This window comes from Physcomitrium patens, chromosome 5 (assembly GCF_059467195.1).
Source record: "Physcomitrium patens ecotype Gransden chromosome 5, ASM5946719v1, whole genome shotgun sequence".
NCBI classification, from domain to species: domain Eukaryota; kingdom Viridiplantae; phylum Streptophyta; class Bryopsida; order Funariales; family Funariaceae; genus Physcomitrium; species Physcomitrium patens.
In genome coordinates this window covers 18,262,193-18,283,125 of record NC_143414.1, presented here as the reverse complement: position 1 = coordinate 18,283,125, position 20,933 = coordinate 18,262,193, and the positions used below count along the sequence as shown (strand labels likewise).

At 44.2% G+C, this 20,933-nt stretch overlaps 3 protein-coding genes across 8 annotated transcripts; 1 reads left to right on the top strand and 2 right to left on the bottom strand.

Moving 5' to 3' along the window:
• Window positions 1–854: 854 nt before the first annotated feature.
• Window positions 855–6,461, top strand: LOC112282997 (uncharacterized). 5 transcript variants are annotated; one of them, XM_024521273.3, is made up of 16 exons: window positions 892–1,202; window positions 1,305–1,470; window positions 1,752–1,915; window positions 2,113–2,223; window positions 2,583–2,669; window positions 3,084–3,382; window positions 3,517–3,692; window positions 3,886–4,115; window positions 4,223–4,268; window positions 4,596–4,633; window positions 4,846–4,911; window positions 5,159–5,249; window positions 5,446–5,504; window positions 5,618–5,675; window positions 5,866–5,895; window positions 6,078–6,461. In XM_024521273.3, exons 2-14 carry the CDS (start codon window positions 1,317–1,319, stop codon window positions 5,657–5,659), a joined length of 1,563 nt encoding a protein of 520 aa, XP_024377041.1. In that variant the 5' UTR covers window positions 892–1,202; window positions 1,305–1,316; the 3' UTR covers window positions 5,660–5,675; window positions 5,866–5,895; window positions 6,078–6,461. The 5 variants fall into 5 exon arrangements, with proteins under 5 accessions (XP_024377037.1, XP_024377041.1, XP_024377039.1 ...); XM_024521269.3 differs by lacking the exon at window positions 5,618–5,675 and having other exon boundaries at window positions 855–1,202; XM_024521271.3 differs by lacking the exon at window positions 5,618–5,675 and having other exon boundaries at window positions 895–1,202; window positions 4,852–4,911.
• A 3,583-nt stretch (window positions 6,462–10,044) lies between these two features.
• LOC112282951 (uncharacterized) lies at window positions 10,045–13,803 on the bottom strand. Of its 2 annotated transcripts, XM_024521178.3 has the most exons (9): window positions 13,428–13,803; window positions 13,193–13,323; window positions 12,753–12,814; window positions 12,413–12,568; window positions 12,171–12,283; window positions 11,802–11,932; window positions 11,439–11,607; window positions 10,888–11,056; window positions 10,045–10,726 (listed from the first exon to the last, which is right to left on the bottom strand). In XM_024521178.3, the coding sequence occupies exons 1-9, from the start codon at window positions 13,459–13,461 to the stop codon at window positions 10,270–10,272; spliced, it is 1,422 nt and encodes a 473-aa protein (XP_024376946.1). In that variant the 5' UTR covers window positions 13,462–13,803; the 3' UTR covers window positions 10,045–10,269. The 2 variants fall into 2 exon arrangements, with proteins under 2 accessions (XP_024376946.1, XP_024376947.1); XM_024521179.3 differs by lacking the exons at window positions 12,753–12,814; window positions 13,428–13,803 and having other exon boundaries at window positions 13,193–13,425.
• Window positions 13,804–15,300: 1,497 nt separating this feature from the next.
• On the bottom strand, window positions 15,301–19,626 carry LOC112282950 (uncharacterized). The gene is made up of 2 exons (XM_024521177.3): window positions 18,222–19,626; window positions 15,301–17,621 (listed from the first exon to the last, which is right to left on the bottom strand). Exons 1-2 carry the CDS (start codon window positions 19,593–19,595, stop codon window positions 15,831–15,833), a joined length of 3,165 nt encoding a protein of 1,054 aa, XP_024376945.2. The 5' UTR covers window positions 19,596–19,626; the 3' UTR covers window positions 15,301–15,830.
• Between the last annotated feature and the right edge of the window lie 1,307 nt (window positions 19,627–20,933).

Below are 20,933 nucleotides of genomic sequence, written 5' to 3'. Positions count from 1 at the left end.
TATTTCTTACATAAATAATTTAAAAGACATGAAGTTCCTTCTCATGCTTCTTTTACCTACTAACTAACATTTATAATTAGTACATGGGAATAGAAGGCCAATGTAGACATTTGTGTCATTAATTAAATACTGATTCTCACAATTAAGAAAAAATACTAAACCAATTAAGATAATTGATTCTAAGCCTTATTAAGACTCTATTTTCATGACTTATATTCTAATAAGACTCTTGCAAATTATAAACACTTCTAAATTTGAATACATACTCCAATAATCAAATAGACTCTCTAATCATAATATTTTGTAACTAAATAAATTAAAAATATATTTTAAACATTCCATCAATTAAAATCCATTGATAGGACTAATTCACCTTTATACAAATATCAATACATAATTACTTTATATTTTTACTTATATAACAATTAGTAATTTTAGAAGTTTTTTTTAAACAAATATATGTTACAATTCTAAATTATTATGTAAATAAACTAAATTTAAATATTTTTATTGGATTTAAACATTTCTATCATTTTTAAAGATTATCTTCATTTTACCATATGAAAATTAGTAAAAAAGCTGATAAACCTTTTGGATGACGTTTTTAAAATTGATTCAAACAAACTTATCAAACCTGGTTTTATTAAACATTCAAATTTTTTATTATTATACAGTTTTGTGTAGTGTGCACTTTTTTCTTTTTCTTTTTAGCCCACAATATGTATGTTTAAGTCTCAATTATGGTCGGGATTGTCCCACGTTCCAGGGGACGAGGTTTTATCCAACAAATTCAAGTTACACGTCACGTCACGTCATAAGACACGTCAGCCGGGATATGCAACACTGAATTCAAGGTGTGAACGGGACCAGATGTTTAGCGCCAGTTTTTGTGAAGGCGATTCCGTCGTCAGCTGTCCTTTGATCGATAACTCAAGTGTACTAGGAAATTTTCCACATTGTTTCGAGAATCTCATTACGAAGATTGATTGGATTTTTCTACGCTACTGCATTTCCCGTCGATTGGTAACAAAACGCCGTAACTAGGAGTGCACTGGGGGTATCTATCTAGGAGGAAGCTCTTCGTTCATTTAGAAATTCCTCATGAAACTGGCTGTCTGAGCTTGGGTGAGGAAGCCGTGGTAGTCGGGATACCGATTCCTAATTTGTTTGGCCGTTTCATCGTTGAGGCGCGGTGGTTAAATGTAAGTGGACGGCACGATTACTTTTGGTTTTATTTTTTGGAGCTGTGTTTTACTGGTGTCGTTGTTTTGGTTGTTTTGAATAATTTTGTGGAGGTGGCTTAGGGTTTAGCAAGCATGGGGAAGAAGAAGCAGGTAGAAGAGGTGAGTCAGACGAAGGAGGATAAGTCGCTGGAGAAGCAGAGTAAGAAGCTGCGGGAGCTAGCTCGATCGTGCGGATTGGTGTCGGAGAAGAAAGCTTTACCAGCAGAGGCGTTGCGTCCTAAATGGGGTAAAGTGGACTAATTCCTCATTGAGGTGTTGGGGTAGTTTGTTGGTCTTAAGAAAATTTGGCTTCTCTTTCGAATAATATTTTGAACGGTTGTCTAGCTTGATGTTGTTATTTCTAAATGCCAATTACAACAGCGTAAGTAAACTGACAATTTCCATTGATTTTTTCAAATTATTCAAGGATTTATTGAAGTGAGATCATTGTCTTTGGAGGCATTGTTCGTGATAAGCAATGCGGTGAATCCAATTAATCCTATGTCTATCTATTTTGCTTGACTACAGGTATCGTAAAATGCGATGGTAAAGATATTTGTAAAAAAGGACATAGAAAGAACAAATATCTGTTTTCTTTCCCGGGTCTCGTAGCTCCTGTTTCTGGTGGTAAGTTCGGTGAACTGACGCAACTGGACTCGAGAAATCCAATCCTTTATATTGATTTTCCACAGGTAAGTAATACTTCTTGACACTCTATGTGTGCTCTTTTCCGTAGGCAATATATGCAAACATATATATACACACACACAGAGAGACACAGAGAGAGAGAGAGAGATAGAGAGACATGCATACATATTCACACTAACACATTTCTTTTTATTTGCCTTTCTGCGACAACCTAATCAATCGTCATGCTTTGTCATAGCAGGGTCGACTTAAATTATTTGGAACCATCGTATATCCCATCAACAAGTACATTACAATGAATTTTGTTCGCGGAGCAGGAAGCATTCTATGCGAAGATCTCTTTGAAAGTATGGTAAGTGAGCATTGGTGATCTAATTCTTTGCACTACCAATGCGTCAACAATGTATTTAAAGAGATCTCTCGATTTAAACCTGTCGAATTATGTGGCAAATAATCCAAATGAATTACATTAGCGTGTTTGTTGTTACTAGTCACAGGAAGTGTTGACAAAGTAGTCTAGTACGAACTTGATTGCAAGGGGAACTAAAGTTTAATCGACGAGTTCATCAAGCACTAGTTACTAGCACAATTTTTACATGGGATTGCTTATGCTTGATAGTTGACAACTATCATTCCTTCAGCAGATTACTGGGGCTCTATGCTCAAATTATTTTTAGCACATAGCTCAAGTCAGTTATTAATATTTCGCAGGTGGTATTTCCGGAGGCTTGGTGGGTCGGCAAAAAAGAAGAAAACCCGGATGAGCTGCGTCTTGATATGCCTCTGGACCTTCAACAGGTACCACATGTTAATATAGGTGCTATTTAACTGAAGTTGCGGTTATTGTATGAGAAAAATATTTCATATGCACAAATGATGTAAAAGTTGGGAGGGAATAATTGTGTCCTTCATTGTTTCTATGAGTCCAATGCTGGTTATAGAGAATGCATTCCATATGCATTAAGGTCCTCTTCTGTTGTTTAATAATCTTTTGATCTTGGTCGCGAGTGTGTAACACTGAAATCAGCGCACTGTTAAAGTTTTGACGAGTCATAACTTTGAGTAGACCTCACATCCTTCTGCTGTTTCTTTAAAACTCTTTTAAGCCTTTACTCATTCATTTCTTGATGCTTGGCTTCATAGCGTTTCAATATGATTCAGATTTATTGCCATCCAGCTAAAAGTATTTCGATTCGTGTGCTGTTAATATAGGAAAAACATCAGGTGTACGATTTCACAGGCGGAGCTGGTGAGCCAAGAGATTCCAGGAAATATGGTGATGTTCAACCCATACAATCGGAACTGGTTCAGGAAACACAACTAGATTCTAGCAAACTTAGCACTCCGAAGGCTCAGGTTTCTCAGAGAAAACCTTCAGAGAAAATTCCGAAGCACAAAGTTGTAAGTGAATGGGAGTCAGATGATGATGATGATGATCCTGGTTTTGCCATTGTGGGAGCTGCTCCGACACCATCACGTCAATCGGCTCGCACAGCTGGAAAGAAATACTCGTAAGTCTCAAAAACTTTTCTAGCAAGTCGACTTCTTAGCACATATGACAATCTGATTATTATGCTCATTTCTGGTGGGGAAATGTTGCTTGCAAAGTTATTTACATCACATGTTTTGATCTTTCTATCATTAGGTATGCAGAATCATCTTCAGAAGAGAATCTATCAGACGACGCTGATGAAAGTGACGATTTAGATGGCAAACAGGGGGAATCTAGAAGCAAGGCTGCCAATAAGGCTATTGAATTTGAGGATGCCGACGATACTCTCTTGGTTCCCGAATCACAAGCATCTAAGAAGGACGTGACTGGTGAAACTCTCTGTTCTTGTATTCGATTCTATATAGCCGTTGAGCTACCTGGAACTGTTTGATTACTCTGCTTTACTTCAACTTGAGAGGATGTTTTGATTTGTAGGACGTCGGCATAGACATAGTATGTTTGAATTGAAAATCTCAGAAAAAACATTCTAGCCGATATTTACAACCTCGTCGTTTTCTCCAGATGCAGTGGATAAAAATCCTTCTACAAACATGACTATCACAATTGATGAACATGATGACGAAGAGGCTAGTGCCATCGACCATTTAGCCATGTCACAAACCAGAGCTCCAAGCACTGCAGGTGACATGCTTCTTTCAACTTCCGTTCAAGCAGTTGCAAATGCAAGTACTACAGGAGCTGGGTCCAGGCAATCTACTCTGTCTACGTTCTTCTTGAAGTCAAGCGAGAAGGTCAGCTATTTGCTTCAACAAACATTTTTAGACAGTATCTTATATGGTTTATGAACAGAACCTTGTGTTGGGTGCATGGATGACTTTGTATTCACTCTGCTGTACAGGAAAAGGTTAAAAATGTGGAGCCGCAGAATTCTGTGGTAGATATAGGTCAGCTCCTTCTCTAATGATGTGCCCCTTGATTCTGTTTTTCTCTTTTTTATATTTAATTGTGGACAAAAGTTCATCATATGACACATTTGCAACATAAGTTATGGGAATTTGAAGTTATTGTAGTTGTCATGGGTGTGCGGTATCCATCTGTTTTTAAGCATTCTAGTGGTCTCATTGCTCTTTTCTTTTGAACTTGAAGTGTGGAAGTAGCCAGGTGGAACAGGATTTAAAGACTTTCTTATTACTGCAGAAACTCTTGTACAGCTTCTCTTTTGCGATGGAGATCGTTTTCTTTCAACATTAACTGTTGGTGCTTTTGTGCAGGTTTCACAAGGACTTATCAAAGAGAAAAACTCACAAAGGTGAGAATGGCTCATGAACTTTATTTCTCTTAGAGGTGCTGCCTATACTACCACACTTTAGTTTGTCCTTATTGAATTGTATCGTCATGAAACCTTCAGGAAGTCTTAGATCGTTCAAGCGCACATCTAATGTTGAAAGTTTCGTAGAATCGGAAGTGAGAATTCAAGAATTTTTCAATCAGTGCAAAGCTTTGACTTGATTTTCATGGCAGCTGCAGTCAACTTTTGACAAGGGACGCGCTGCTGAAGATGATGAAAATGTGGCATCTAAAACCGAAGTAAATTCTCACTGAGCAATAACCCTTCGAGAAACATTTCTTTGAATACAAAATGACAATCTCTGACTAGTAGTTTACATCAGCACCATCTCTGGCTTACACATCTTCCAAGTATGAAGAGTTAGCCCCAAATTGTGTTTTTCAGCTATAACGTGTTGTGTGTACTGATTACATACTGGAGTGACGAAGCCTGTCGTTCAAAGCATCATTTTTTTTTTGCATACTTTAACTCTGAAATTTTTCACAGGTGGAATCTGTATTACCATTTACACCTCCTGAAAGTAACGGTTCTAAGCGCAAAAGAAAAGCTCCATCAGAAAGAAAACAAATTTCAAAAGGTAGCAGCATAATATGCACATTAATAAATTCATTTCTTTATTTGTAGTATGTTTTATTATTCCTTTATTATTTTTAATAATTTATAAAATAAAGCTCCTATGTTCCTGCAATGTTTATACACAACTCTACGTAGCAGATTGGTTGGTTCAAGGCTCCTTGGTGCATAATTGATTGTTTTCAATGACTACTTCGCAGGAGTTGAAGGAAAGGGTAAGACTCCTGTAAAAAGAAGAAAGAAAATAGCTGAAGACAAGGTAATTGAGGAAAGTAATCTATACAAATGTGTTGTTCAAATCATAATCCGAGTATGTGTTGCCTCTGGCTAACAATACATCATTTTTTATCGATTGCTGTGTCTTGGCTCTAGGTTTGGTTGCCTCAACTGGTGAAATTTGTGCACCAAACATAATTCAACAAAATGACATGTAGGGGTTCATCCTGTTGTAGATCATATGATCACATACGGCGTTTGGCAAAGCATTGAGAAGTTGGCTCAATTTGACCAAATTTCACTCTTGTTCAAATTACACCCTGGAAGTATGCATAAATGTAGTACTGTAGGTTGTGACCATGTAGAACAAGTATTGATAGTTATGTTTGTATGTTTGTGCGTAGGAGCCTCGGGCAAAGGATCAGCTGATACTGGTACAATTTGAACCAATTAGTTTATATTGGTTGTCTAAGTAACCGGTGCATTTTTTATATCGTTGAATGAATATTGAATTTCAAGTAGAATTCGCGTTTTGTTATCCATTCCTTGTCATGCAACTACGAAGATGTTAATTGTGTAATGGGACTTCTACTCATTATTGGGTCTTTTATGACAGGTTTCTGATGACAGTGATTCGAGTTGAGCACAGAGAGTTGGTCTTAGAATCCTGGACTCCACGACTTCGCCCTTGAGCACAGTTTAGCCCTTTCACGAAGTACGCAATGAAAAACTTATATGGTAAAGCGTTTTAATGTACACAATAACGCCTGTTCTGTGACAGCCGCAAGATTCGGTTTAACGTTGATGGCCTTGACAGCATATAGTTGGACTAGCTGCGAGCCAAGATACATTAACTGCATTATTGATGTAAAGGTCAGTGTACATATGTTCCAACACATTACATTGATTCAGCTGGTATCCGAGACATTCAGCAGATTGTTTGCGACATGCATTCAAACTAATGTACATGACAAAACGCCACTGGCAGTCTTCATCCAGAGTGCGTATTCTTCCGTGCCCATGTTCTTCACAAATGAATTGTTTATTTACTTGTCTTCAAATGGGCTTTCTTTCTGATTTAGTGCAATGAGTGAGGAGTTACATGGCTTGGGCAACTAAGGTTTGAATTCAGAGCGGTCCATATGGACAGTTCTACTATGGACGAGCATTTTCTGTCATGGTCCTCGGTTATGAGACTATGCTAAGAAAAATTCATAATTGTTTAACTATTTATGAAGAAAATCCTCTCAGTTGTAATGAAATTTTCACAGGATAAATTTTCTTCTAACAAATCCAAAAAATATGAGCAAATGTTCTTGCTACTTTGATAAATGTTTGATTTTTAAAATTACCATGATTACATGATGTTTTTTAGTAATAAAATTTAAGTATCAAATAACCTATGATCATGATAGAACTATTACAAACAAAACATGTATTTTAACTATTATAAGCAAAATTAAAATATGTTTGTGTTATCTATAAATCTGTAAAATGTATTTCACATTTTTATACATTTGTAATGTTAGTAGATTCTTTTATATTGGAGTAATTACAAAAAATAATGTTATAGAAGCAAAAATTTCTTAACTTGTAACATATTTGAATATCAACTTATGTGGAAAAAAAACTATTATAAGCAAAACATGTCTTCAAACATTTTTTTAAACTAATTTATTTTAGAATAGAAGATAAAGATATAATTTTTATAATATTTATGATTAATAGCCTATTCATAGAAGTTAATATATCATTTTAGTAACTTGAGACCTACAACAATTGAAGAAGGTGATTGGAATTTGGTCTATGATAGTAGCTTGGACAATCAACTTAATAATTTAAAGAAGTTTTTTTATTGATGGTTTGGACCATATGTAATAACAAATGTTCATGATAATGTAACTTATTCATTACGAGAGTTATATGGAACAAGGTTAAAAATACCAGTTGTGAGAAAGCAAGTGAAGATATTCAAATGAAGAAAAATGGAAATAAATATAAATGATCTTATTGAAAACATAAATCTTTCAAGACAAAAAGATGATTTTGATTTGGATAGCAAAAATGATGAAGAAGAATTGAATGAAGACAAGGAGAACATAATATGAATCAAATAAGATTTGGATTATTTGGTATATATTAGAAGATGCACAAGTTCAAAAGAGGTGGATGTCATGTGATAACATGACTATATGGCAAAAAATAAAAATATGGATGTTATTATAGAAGAGCATAATAAAAAGACGTAATAAAAAAACAATGATAAATTATATAAAGGTAGTAAAAAATTTAGTCTCAATGTTGACTTTTGAAGAAGAGATTTCTATTTACTTTGTAGAGGCATAAATGAGCCAAATCAAAGTAAATAAGATAAGAAATTAATATAATCATGTTTAGGAGAGAGTTAACAATAGATTTAAGCAAAAACTACCTCAAATTATCAAAAATTGATATCCGAAGAGGATTAGTTGTCAACCTAAGTTAAAATCAGACCCCAAGCCACATAACCACATATCTATTGCAACTCCAAGGTTCTTTTGCAAGTCAAAAAATGGAATTTGAGAAAAAACTTAAGGAAAGAGATTTGAGTGTTGGTTTCATATCATTTGGATTCATATTGAGATTTTGAGGGATTTTCAAAGTTAGTAATGTACTTAGTAGATTTGGATTTTAAGAATAAAAGCAAGCTTACAAATTTCAAGATTTTGTAAGTTTTGTAGTGTGTTTATAGGTGAAAATTGGGCAATTTTTTGTTGTGCTTATTGTGAATGTGTGTGAAAAATTTGAGGCCAATCATACAATTAGATTGAATCATATGAGGGTTTTTATATATTATTGTCTAGGAAATTGGGGTTTAGAGAATCAATGAGGATTTCTAAGATATTTGCTAATTTGCTAGTTGGATTGATATAATTTTTTTCTCAAAGGTAGTTATTTGGTATGTGTGATCTTTAAATTTTTTGTCCTTATTGCTAACTTAGATGTTACAAGGTGTAAAAATATTGAGTCAAAATCAACGGTTTAATCATTAGTTATTGAATTTTTAATCTGTTGTAGGATTATTAAGAGTTTATTTAAGATTTAGGATTTGATTAAGGATTAATTAGAGTTGGTTTAAGGTTTGACTAGAATTTCATTAAGGTTTGAATAGAATTTGATTTTGATTCGTCTAATATTTCATTAGGATTGGTCTAAAATTTAGGATTTCATTAGGGTTTAATCTTGGGTTTGATTAAGGTTCATTAGGATTTTAATTAGGATTTTAGTTAAAGTTTGATATAGGATTTAGTTAAGATTTACTTAGGATTTATTTAAAGTTTTTATTTTTATTATATTTTTAGAATTCTTTATTATTCCTATAAAAAAAATCTATTTATTGTATTTCTTTAAGATTATTGTTATTTCTTTTAAAACTTATTTTTATATTTCTTTGAGATTAATTATGATTTCTTTACATTTCATTTGTATTTTCTTTTTAATTTTACTTGGATTGGCTAAAGTTTGATTAAGATTAGTAAGAATTGCTTAAAGTTTATTCAAGACTCTATTAGATTTGGTAGGATTATTATTGCATTTCTACTTACCTTCTACAGTTATCTAAATAAAGTTAACTTAAAAATTACATTTGAAATCAATAATTGCATTGTGATGTTTTATCTTTATAAATATAGAAATAAATTAGAATAAATACAATTAAACATCAACACAAAAAATATTAAATAATATTTTTCAATTTTTTCTTTAATATCATTTCAAAATCACCTTAAACCATTAGATTTTTACATAACATCAATGATTAAAATATATAAATGTATAAATATATTTATATTAAACCATTATTTCTACAAAATATAAATATAAATAAATTTATATCAGCTTACTACTTACAAAGGTGTTATACTATCTTAATCCTCTTTTACTTTTAAAGATCCCCAAAATTTACTTATATCTTTTGAGTATTAAATGTTTCACAATTTTAGTCATATATTGTTAAATGCTATATGAACTTGTGTTTTATCCTCCAAAATAATTATTTATATGAAGGCAAAGCAATGCAATCAGCACAATGAAAATATGATATATTTTGTCCTTAAATTTAATTTGGATGTAAGTACCTCTCCTTCATTAATAAAAACCTTTGAGAGATATACACTTGCTTAAACAAATCATATGCATATCTCTCAATGTTAGAAACCCTATCTGAGGTATCAAAAACAAATGAACTTTTTCAATAAATCATACCCACATATCTAATTATTATAAACCCTTCCTAGGATGAAACTAAGCAGTAATATATTTAGTTGGTATACAACACATGTAGAAATAATATCATGCAACAACTAAAGCTACTTCAAGTGATGAGTACTACAAAACATCATAACTATATAATAATAAAAATGTAAACTTATATCATATCCTTCCAGAAATGTAGTTTTTAAGAAGCATAACCAACGATACTCAACTAAACACAAATATAATGCTCGATGCATCAGATTCTTCAAAGTGGCTAACAAACAAAAATTACACCACAAACTGACACAATTCTAACAGAGGATGCACCACAAAATACATAAGACACAATATAATTTCAACCACACTTCCAAGTATATTACCAATGGTTGTCTGAATGGCTGATACAGTACCGTAGTGATGTCTCACACAATGACATCCACAATTTTCATCATGTTCACAAGACTCCTTGTTCATGCACGCGATGAACACCTTCGCTTCTATGAGCATGCAATGTGGCGCTGTGAGACGTTTTCCCTCGAGAAACAATTCATCTATATCACTGCATCTAAGTGACCCTAGTGTGCACCTCTGGACCCCACATCCATGCGGTCCAATTCCGCCAATCGGGTTCGGATGTGAGTGCTTCTGGCCCTTGCGACATACATGTCACTTTGCATCTCCACAAGTCGAGACACGGCACGAGGGGCTGCCTTCCTCGTAAAACTTGCCCCCGTCAGGTCTGCCAATGAAGCGCCCTGTCTTCCAGTGGCACTCCATTCCATGTTGCCTATCATCAACGTTGACCTGCCCGAACTGCCTCCCTCGCCCACAATCCGAATTCCTTTCTCTTCTGTTGCGTCCAGGCTATGTCCTCTCCCAAGTACACATCTTTGCAAAGGATCAAAGAACAGCGAATCCGGCGGAACCTCGGCCGAGCATATCAGTATGGTGTTGGTTTCGTACAGTATGTCGATGAGGTTGATGAAACGCCGGGCTTCGTTCTCACAGCTTGGATCTGAAAGTCTGGGAATCCTGCACACCATACCCCCTGCATTCGTTACCACACCCTGACATCAAGCCTCGATGCATTTTCTTTCATCCAGACACGCCGGTACCACTCTTCACCTGCGTGCCAGTGACAAGTTCAAATCCCTTGTCACAACAACGAATCGTTTACTCCACGTGGGTCCTACCTGTCCAGAAGTAGTACGGAATACATTTCAGCAATTGCGATGTAGTCTGCAGCTCCGAATGCCGACTTGCACAAGTAACTAAAAGAAGCTCTTCCAACATCTTCCGCGGCCAATATGCGAAAAGACCTCCCCATGAAACCCTCTATCCGCTGATCCGTCCCTTCCACTCCTGCTTCACACAACGCTTCACTCAGCTCCTTGCACTTGGCTCTAGAAGCAATGACCACGTACATGGCAAAATTTGCAGAATCCACAAGCTAAATTCTGAAAGTGCTAGGTTCAGCGTCATGACCGATCTTTCTCATCCATTTACGCATCAACCTTCCCAACCAGAAGGCATCTAGGAAGTGAAAAACTTGCACCACATGGCCGGGAAGGTTGCCACTACCCTTTGCGAGCTGCGAATTTGGATTATGTAAGTGACTGCTCGGTGCTTCCAACCAATCCCTACATTGCTGTTCGTCAGTGACTCTCATTAAGCGCCAAGTACTCTTCCGCTCCGACCAACAAACACAGTGGACAAGTTCGCAGGTGGACACAGTGATGCTCACCTGTCAGTTTCAAAAACCATTCATCCATGATGCCGTCGACATTTTCCGCGACGGGACAATGATACAAATGTCCCGACCACGCGTGACGACGCCGATAATCCTTCCCATCCATTGTGTTCAAACTGTAGACATTGCAGTTCTCCTTTAGCCGGCGGATGAAAGGTAAGAACTGTCAAGCACATGAATGTGTGAGTACCACACCTATCCCACGCTCGCCAACTCCGTGGTGCCAAGCTCCACAACTGCACCTCTGCCGTTAGTGACTCGGCCGTAACCACGAAGCGCCCTAACAGCTAAATCAGGCACAGCTGCATGCTCCTAAGAAGTTTCACACCCCATTATCAAAATGACAGTCTCACTGACCAGCTGCCGGTTCAGCCCGTCTTCGTACAGCTGATCTGGGGCTGAGTTGGAAGTCGCCACCACTACGATGCCCATGGCCCACAAAACCTCGAACAACCGCTTCAGCATCAGCGCGTCTGCTATATCTGTTACTGCGATTGCCGTCAAACACTCTGTAAGTCACCCTCATATTCTCATCATCACCTTCCTCCGCCCAAATCCTAACACAATCAAAGCTGCGTATATCTGCCCTTAGCAGAAGATTTCAACCTAATCCGTCCTCCAAAATGCACGCTTCTCGTGCCCCTCCGTCCATCCAACCCAAGACCTGTATCGAACCATCTCCTCTCTGAAAACGCAGCGCACGTCTGTGCAAACAAGACGGCTTACCCTCAACCTCGTCCAAACACAGCACGCGAGATTGCTCCAACAGTTGCCATGCTACCAATCGAACTGCGTCGTCGACCCTCCCGTACTTGTGCAGTCGTTTTTGCACATCCAGCCTGCCAGCCTCCGATTCCCACCATCAGCATCCGTCATCCCGAGCCCGTAATCCTGGCTGTAGCGCCTCAACATGCAACACAAGCAACAAGCAAGCTTGAAACAATCTCCGGGTCATCCGAGGCACCAACATGAATGAATGGAAGTGTACGCGACGCTTTCGGCGCACAGGCACTTGATTGTAGAACAGATCCATCAGCAATGTCTTCCCGGTTCCCACGCTCCCATGCATGTATATGCCCAACTGCGCGGAGGGCTGGTACCACCTCGCCATTCGCTGCCACCACCTGCCGGTAAACACTGCATTCCGTCAACGACCTCACCCACACGAACGTATGCTCTCCATTTACAACGTCCATCATCCCACCCCGTCCATATGCACACACCAAAACCCTTCCACAATGCGCAACCGACTCTTCGTAACAGCCTTGAACACATACATGCAAAAAGTGACCGTCAACAGGGCACTACCTGGCCTCTTCAGCCCGTTCCAACTCATGGTGAAGCTTTTCAAGAGCTTCCACAGCTCTCACCTACTCAAACCCACAATCTTTAGATGTCAAATTCACCATCACCATTCCTTTCATGCCTAGGTGTCAACCACCATACCAGGCGTCAAACTGACGATACACATGGTACGATTCTGCCTTCCTCAACTCGCCTATTTGCCTACAAATTAATCATACGCATGCCAACAATCCGTGCTGCTCTCGCTTGCAATACTACAACCACACACTGTCGTCACCACATTTGATGCGGTCTTGAACCGAGAATCTCCCCCATTCTGCAGTCCTGCAGCTCTCGGGAGACCGCAAACCTTCGAAACCTTCGCACAGCTAAAACCCAACCGAAACATCACCAAAGAATCTCATGAAACTGCTGAAGAAAAACAACCCATCTACCACACGCACCTGCGCCAAATTGCCGGATTCCAACTCGCCTCTCCGAATACTATCCTTGTACATTACCAACGGGCTAGAGCCCCCGCTCCCGTAGCACCGACATTGCACCCACTCGCTTGCCACCCCCGCACCCTGGATGCCTGCACCGCAATCCACACAGGGGTTCCGCCAACTCAAACCACTCGCCCACACTTCACACCCATCATCATTTCCTCGCACTATTACGGTTCGCACGGAAGCTCACCAAACCCAAAGAGGTGGCGCACACGCGACGTCATTGAAAAACAGAGGCACCTCTTGTCATAGCCAGAAACGTTGCGACAAAACCCAGTCAGCAAATTCTGCCGATGGCAGACAACTCAGCAAATGCCGGCAGCAGATACCGCACAACCAACCAAACGAAAACGCTCCATGAGTCGTCTAAGCTTCCCCTGAAATTGAGCCCTAGCTTCCCGAACTGACGAACTCGCACCCAGCCACCACGCTGCGAACAAAACTGAACATCTTTTTCAGCAGACCCTTCGTCCCAGCTGGACAAATTGGCGCCATGTCATGCCCCACGCCTACACAGAAACATGGAGCATCGGCGAGTACAAATGCAGCGAGGGTGTTCAATTCAGTAAGGGTGTTCATTTCAGTAGGGATTGTCAACGGCATTCCGAGAAACCTATCGGAATAATTGATTTCGCACGGCTGCCCTGTGACCACTCCACTGTAAGGACCTACACAGTGTTTGTCGTGAACATGGCGACTGACGCGGATAACACATCGTCACGCAACGCATGTTAACAAAAGCGAGTGGAGGGTGTGTGCCTTTCTGGCAGACAGTGACTTGTTCTCGCAACACGTTCACGTCCAACATAGTTCCGTGAGTACACATTCGCGATTTCAGTCAAAGCTCGTTCTCTTCGCGTACTTCCACTATAGAACACTTATCCGTGAGTCCTCCCAGGGATTAAATACAATGCATCAGGACGACACCTAGTGACAGACATCAAAACCCAGTACTTTGTACGCCCACGCCCAAGCAAATCAATTTGTAGTCTCAGAATGCAGAGCGGTGTCCATACAATTTACGACCGCCCATCCGCCCACACACACACACACAGATCAAGATACCACCCACGCTTGCCACACCATCATCTCATCATGCGATTACCATCCAAGTATCTAGAAATCTGATACCAAATTCATCATTGTTGCTGCCTGCACGACATTTGAAATCGAAGACATAACCACCTCCACTCTTCTCGCAAGCACTTTAACACTCTTCACCTCCGACCACAACCCTCCATAGATCCACGTACTCTGGCACAAATCGACTCATCCATTTATTGCAACACGACATAAACCACAAGCCGTGCAAGAGAGTTTCCGGACTCCATGGAAAACAGGTTCCTGGAGAACCCTGCTAGGCTCGTGCATTGTCTCACGCCCATCACGGAATCGTGCGGCCTCGCCCACATGGACCTCAACAATCTCACTACCTCCCATGCCATCTATTCCGCAGTGATGTGCAGCAGGACTAGCACCCCTTCCAACCCGACAACCGAATCCCCGCAACCGAAAGTGGTTCGTGCTCACGCCGTTCAACATTGCCCACTTCCAACCACACACCCCCTGCGCCCTTGACCAACACAGGCAAACGACTACTGCGCCTCTCCCGATTGCACACGACCTTCTGCTCGAATCACAGAGCTAGGTCCCCCCTCTGATCCATCCCATCGTATGCGGTGCATGGACTTCAACACAACCACAACCCCACCTCATCCTAACCTCGCGTCATCAATCACACCACCGACCCGAGTTCAGACTTTCACACGCGCCGTATGCCATCACAACAACTGCACGTGCTTCCAGCTATATCCCAAACCCCGCGACGCACGCAAAATCACGTCATCCTCGGCCTCGCTCTACATGCACGCATCCAACTGCACAAGCACACAAGTACACCCTCATCCAAACTCCTTGGCTCTCCACCCTATCCGACCTGCCCATTGCCACTTCGACTCATGACTCCGCCTGTCCCTCCCAAGCGGGTGGCGCCCACGACGTCCAACGACGCGCCGCACTTCGTTCACCACCACACACAACAGCCCACGCTACTACACAAAAAAGAGAGGAAGCATAAAAAGCCCGTGTATGTAAGGTGACAATCTCAAAACACCACATCCGGCATCGCAAGTTCTTCGTCTGCAAGTCTGCTATGCTTCACTGTTCCAATATGAAAATAATGCTCTGTTCACAACATGTACACTATACGCTCACAAAGACTTGCCCACCCACTCACGGGCATCCAGACGCCCGCGTCCACACGGGACGGGCGTCTTCTCCGGCGCCGGTCTAAAACGGAACCACCGCCTCACCCGCTCCCGCGTCCCAACGTCTGCACCGCGCAGATCGACTCAACATCCCCACCGACCACACCCGCCAGGGATCACGGGCTCACAACCTCCACGCGCAAGTCAACTCCCAACCTGCCGCCATCCCCCCTTCGCGAATTCCAACCGTCCGCTCGCCAACCCCGCCATGCCTCCTCTCCGCTCGCCCCGCTCGCCTCCAGTTGCACCCTCCTCCCGGACCACGAATCCCCTGCCATCCAAAATTGCCTAGCTTGCCCAGGACCTCCGGCCCCGATTGCACTATCCTACTTCGCCCTGAAGTCGTGTCTGAATACCGTCAAATTCTGCGTGAACTTGTCCCTGTTCTTCGGCTCCAGCGTCCGCGTCACGTCCGCCATCAGCTTGTCGAAGCACCCCGCCAGTCGATGCTGTTGGTCCGGCGGCTGCGTCGCCAGTATCTGAGACTTCAGCCCCGTAAATATCTGCTCGTTTATCAGAATCAGCGACAGCATCGGCCTGCTCAGGCTCCATTGGTTCGAACAATCCTCGAACAGCACGATCTCGAACAGCGACTTCAATATCTCCGGAAACAGCGTCGGACACTCCGCGATGTGTCTCGCCAGGTTCACCGCTGCCGCAGAGCTCGGGCTCTCCTCCACCGTGATGTTGTTGAAGTAGAACGCCGCCAGATTGTCCACCGCCGAAGCGCACTGCGACGAAATGCTCACGTCCAGACACTTCACTCCCGTGTCCAGCGACCCCACCAGGTGCGCGAACGTCGCCGTGTCCAGGTTCACGATCACCGACGTGTGGTTGTGGCACAGCACCTCCAGCAGTGCGAAGTACGCCCGAGCCAGCTTCCGAAACGCCATGATGCTTGCCAGAGGTATCGACAGCGACATCTTCAACGCCATGTCCAGCGCGTCCGCCAGAGCTCGGTCGCCGTACAACTCGAACACCCCGAAGTTCACGTAGTTCCCCGCCAGCGCCCGAGTCAGAATCGTCAGCGCCACCCAAATCCCCTTGTACTTGTACGTGTACGGGTCCGACGGTGTCGGCAGCGCCAGTATCCGCGACCCGTACGCCACGATCAGCTTGCTGATCTCCCGGAACAGCAGGATCCCGTTCGGTGACGACGAATCGAACGTCAGCCGCTGCGTCTTGTTGATCACGAACTCCGCCACGAACTTCAACAGCGGCGTCGTCACCTCCGGCGTGTCCGTCCACTGCTCCATCGCTCGCAGCAGCAGCGGCGTGTGCGCCGGGTACAGCCAGTCGAACAACAGCCCGTACGTCCTCCGGCTGTTCGTCGCCATCGCTATCCCCCGAAGATCCCGCATCAACCCGATCAGCGCGAACTTCACTCCGTCCGACCGAAACACCTGCTCCGGCGTCACCTCCAAGCTCACAAACACCTGCTGCAGCGACGATATGAACGCCTTGAACTTAGCCGAGCTGTCCTCCATGAACAGCAGCCTCCCCAGCGTGAAGTAGAAGATCGTCCGGTTCCTCGAATTGCTGTACTCGTCCAAAAACGGAAAATACTCCCGAGTGTGGTTCTCCAAAATGTAGTTCACCGCGTCCAGCTTCAGCAGCAGCTTCCCGCTCATGTACCCCGCCGCCAGCTCCTGAAACAGATTCAGCGTCTGCTTCACCACCTCCTCGCTCTGAGCGTAGCACTTCAGGTTCGTCGCGATCTTTCCCACGATCACGTTCAGCACCATCAGATGGTCCTGCAGACCCAGCAGCTCGTTCAGCCTCGCGTACAGCTGCTTGCTCGAGTGCATCGCCTGGTCGCCCACGTACACCCTCCGAAAATTCTGAAAAAACGACAGAATCGCCAGATCCAGCCGCTGCTTGCTGCTCACCGCATACCGCTGCACGTGCGAACCCGTATCCGTCACCTGAATCAGCTGGAACACGCGCGCTGCCAATTCTCCGTCGATCACTTCTTGCGGCTCCGCGCTGCTGCTCGAGCTCTGCCGACCCCTCACGATCGCCCCAATTATGTGCACCAACCACGTCAGCTGACCCTCCATCGCCTGCAGCTGCTGGCTCTCCCCCGCCGCTTGCATCTTCCCAGCCTCCGTATAACTCTGCACCCATCACAAACATCGCACTCGCGTCACTACTCCACCCCTCACCTTCCACCCACACCTCCTCCTCATCAACCCCACCGTCCTGCGCTCTCACCAATGCTACCGCCACCCCTTACTCACCAATGCTACTACCACATACACACAAACACACAGGACCGACCAGGCATTGCGACACCACAGCCTGTCCCCAACTCATCACAACCCAACGCCCCCTCCACTGCCAATGCGCCACTCCCTCCGCCCATCCACCCATAATGCCTCATCCTCGCCCTTCCTCCGCACCCACAACAATCGCGCCGGACTCCCCTCCCCTCTCCCCGACTCGCACGCTCCCCACATTCCCACAACCCCATCCCGACCTCACAACTCATCCACATCACAAATCTCTCCACCGCATCCGCATCTCTACCTCTCACACTCTCCAACCCACTCCCATTCACCGCACAAGTCGTCACAACAACCAACAACCAACAGCGTATTTACCCGTCGACTGTACACTGCACCTGCAACACGACACCCACAGCCCCACATCCCGTAAGTACAAATTGCTGCACCCCGGACAACTGCGGCAATCGCTTCTCATGGAAGAAGCCGTACCTGCAATATGGGCTCCAGCAGCGCCACGATGTAGCTGCTCGTCTTGTCGTACTGGAACCGACACAAATATGGCAAGCTGTCCAGCTGGTCCTGCAGGTGCTCCTCGTTGTCCAGCGGATCCTCTGCGATGTTGTTCTGCAACACCGCCTGCACCGAGTCCAGCCTCGACGTAATGTATGCCTCCGTTATCTTCGGCACGTAGCTATCCAACAGACTCGGCGAGTCGCTCTTCAGATACGGCACCGACGACACCAGCCGCGACCACAGCCCCAGCAAGTAGTACACGCTCCCGCTCGCCCACTGCCACGATTGCAGCGACTGGATTGTGAATTCCGCCACCAGCCGGATCCAATCCCCATAATTCTCCACGCTCACCAATTCCGACAGCTGGTAGTTCGTCTTCAGCCGCCCCAGCAGCCGGCAATACTCGTGATAGTTCTCGTGCTCCGACAGCCCCTGCTGCGTCCGAAGGATCTCCCGCGTCCCCGACATCAAATGAGACAAAAACTTCGACCTCTCCGCCTCTCCCGAAAACAGCGACCGCCGTACCGACGCCAGCCGCACCAAGCACTCCAGCGCCTCGTTCGACAGCGGCGGTTTCGTGCTCGCGTAGTAGTCGAAGAACAGCTGCATTGTCGACGTATCTTCCAGAACCGGCCGCCACGACGATGGTATCTGAATCGTCCCCAGATCCTCCGAGCTCTCGTCCAGCGACGTCCCAATGAAATCAAACGACAGACATTTTAGCGACAGCGCGATTGCCTGCTCCCGCAACCTCTCGTCCGCCGCGTCCATCTGCAGCTGCTGCAGCGACGTCAGCGAAATTTGGAATATCTGAAACAGCGCCAGATCACGGAAGCTGCACGCCGTCTTCCGATGGTGCGTCAGCGACAGCCCCGGGTTCGATTGATTCATCTCCGACACCAGCTGATTGAAGATCTTCAGCCCTATCAGAAAATGGTCCACCATCCCCTGCGTCAAAAACTTCATCGCCTCCTTCACAATGTCCCGGAACCGGTCGTCGTCGTACCATCCCAGCTTCGTGATCCGGCACAGCAACTGGATCAGACTCGTCGTCACGAACCCCTGCAGCTCCTGCCCCTTGCTCGCCAGAAACGTCAACACGTAGCTCCGGATGTCCAACCGCAGCTGCAACGACAACACATGCTCCGTCACCTGCTTCACCAGGCTCGAGCTCGCCAGCAGCTGCGCATACGGGCTGCTGCTGTTGTCCAAAATGTACTGGCACTGCTGTATGTACTCGGTGTTCACACTAAAACACGCCAACGTACTCTCGGCGTGCGCTCGCTCCGCCGGGTCCTGTGATGTGTACAGCCGCTCGCACAGCACGCTCAGGTGCGCCAGGCTCTCCATGGATTCCTTTCGCGAGCGAGTCCCTCGCTAACATCTCTCCCATCCACGACCCGCACCGTTATCCTCCCACCCCGACTCAGAGCCCCATCGCCCTAATCTTCCTCCTCCACCACCACAACCACCCAACCCACCAACCCAAACCCAAACCCAACGGAACGCACTCCAAACCCTAATCCGTCCTCGTCTCCACACACCTTTCGTCTGTCGCTAGCGCCACCTCCCCCTCTCGGCACTGTCCTCCCGCACCCACCGCCACACCCCGACGCCTCACGCCATCACCAGGATCGCCACGCCCACGCCCACGACGCAAGATCAGGAAGACAAATCGTGGGCAACAACGGCACGCGATGGGAGGGCGAGGAGGAGGAGGTCTGAGAAGGTGGGCGTCCGCGCGCTGCAGCATCCCCGACGACGCCCCGGTTTCCGGCTCCGTCCTGCCACTCCCTGCTGCGCTTCTTCTTCAACCATCCCGTGTGGGCTATCGTTCATCGCCGGATCGGCGTTCATCCGCAATCCACAACGTTCTCCTCCCGCTCGCGATGGGGCCGTGCTTGATTGCGTGCAATGTCACATGCCATGTCACCTCCGGCAACCAGGTCATACAGGCCTGAGCGGGTGACTTGGCGTGCCACCTCGGCTCGAGGTGGTTGCAGAGGATGTGCATGGGTGCGCCACGACTACTGAAGCTCCATCTGCTTCTGCGAATCGGTAGTCGCAACCCCGTCCAGCACTGCAAGTGGAGAGTGGTCGTGAAGTTTTTACGGCGGTACACAATCCCTCACCGTGAGCTCTCGGAGTCTGCTCGTTGACGCTGTCTTGGCTGGTGCTGGTTCATATTTGTAGCAGGCATGAGGAATTTATGCATCCTTAGAAAGAAACATCTAACTTCCCGATTGATCATTTTTTCTGAAGTCGATTCATAAGTAGCTACCTCCGTTGGTCCAACAATTGCACTAATGTAGTTATTTTTTGGGGGGAAACTCAAATTGTTATCATATTGGTGGGACTATGTGGATATATTGACCATGCCAAGTGACTAGTGTCATTTTAGTTCAACATCTGTCCCACTTGACTTGAAGGATACTTACATGTCATGCACTCATTTGTCATGATTTTTGTTATTATCTTATGCATTATTTTTTTGATATTGTTAGTTTTTTTATGAGCTTGTCAACACTTTAAGAGTAGAAATTTCACATATTTCTAATGTGAATCATGGAGGTACTATTCCTACACCTATGAAAGAAGTTCAGAGTTTACGGCAAGAAGTTAAACAATTGAGGAAGTAAATAAATCAACCTCACAATCAAATCCAGTGAGTTTTGCTTCTACAAGTAT

What these genes read in the sequence shown, in the direction of transcription:
- LOC112282997 (XM_024521269.3), top strand. Translation starts at nt 1,317, where the DNA reads ATGGGGAAGAAGAAGCAGGTAGAAGAGGTGAGTCAGACGAAGGAGGAT. An exon ending in AAAGAGAAAAACTCACAAAG is followed by an intron (nt 4,634 to 4,845) that starts GTGAGAATGGCT and finishes TTTTCATGGCAG; the next exon opens with CTGCAGTCAACTTTTGACAA. An exon ending in AAGAAAACAAATTTCAAAAG is followed by an intron (nt 5,250 to 5,445) that starts GTAGCAGCATAA and finishes ACTACTTCGCAG; the next exon opens with GAGTTGAAGGAAAGGGTAAG.
- LOC112282951 (XM_024521178.3), bottom strand. Translation starts at nt 13,461, where the DNA reads ATGACGTCGCGTGTGCGCCACCTCTTTGGGTTTG. An exon ending in GCGCCACCTCTTTGGGTTTG is followed by an intron (nt 13,324 to 13,427) that starts GTGAGCTTCCGT and finishes ATTGCGGTGCAG; the next exon opens with GCATCCAGGGTGCGGGGGTG. An exon ending in ACGGGCTGAACCGGCAGCTG is followed by an intron (nt 11,608 to 11,801) that starts GTCAGTGAGACT and finishes TGTGCTTGACAG; the next exon opens with TTCTTACCTTTCATCCGCCG.
- LOC112282950 (XM_024521177.3), bottom strand. Translation starts at nt 19,595, where the DNA reads ATGGAGAGCCTGGCGCACCTGAGCGTGCTGTGCGAGCGGCTGTACACA. An exon ending in TGCTGGAGCCCATATTGCAG is followed by an intron (nt 17,622 to 18,221) that starts GTACGGCTTCTT and finishes TGATGGGTGCAG; the next exon opens with AGTTATACGGAGGCTGGGAA.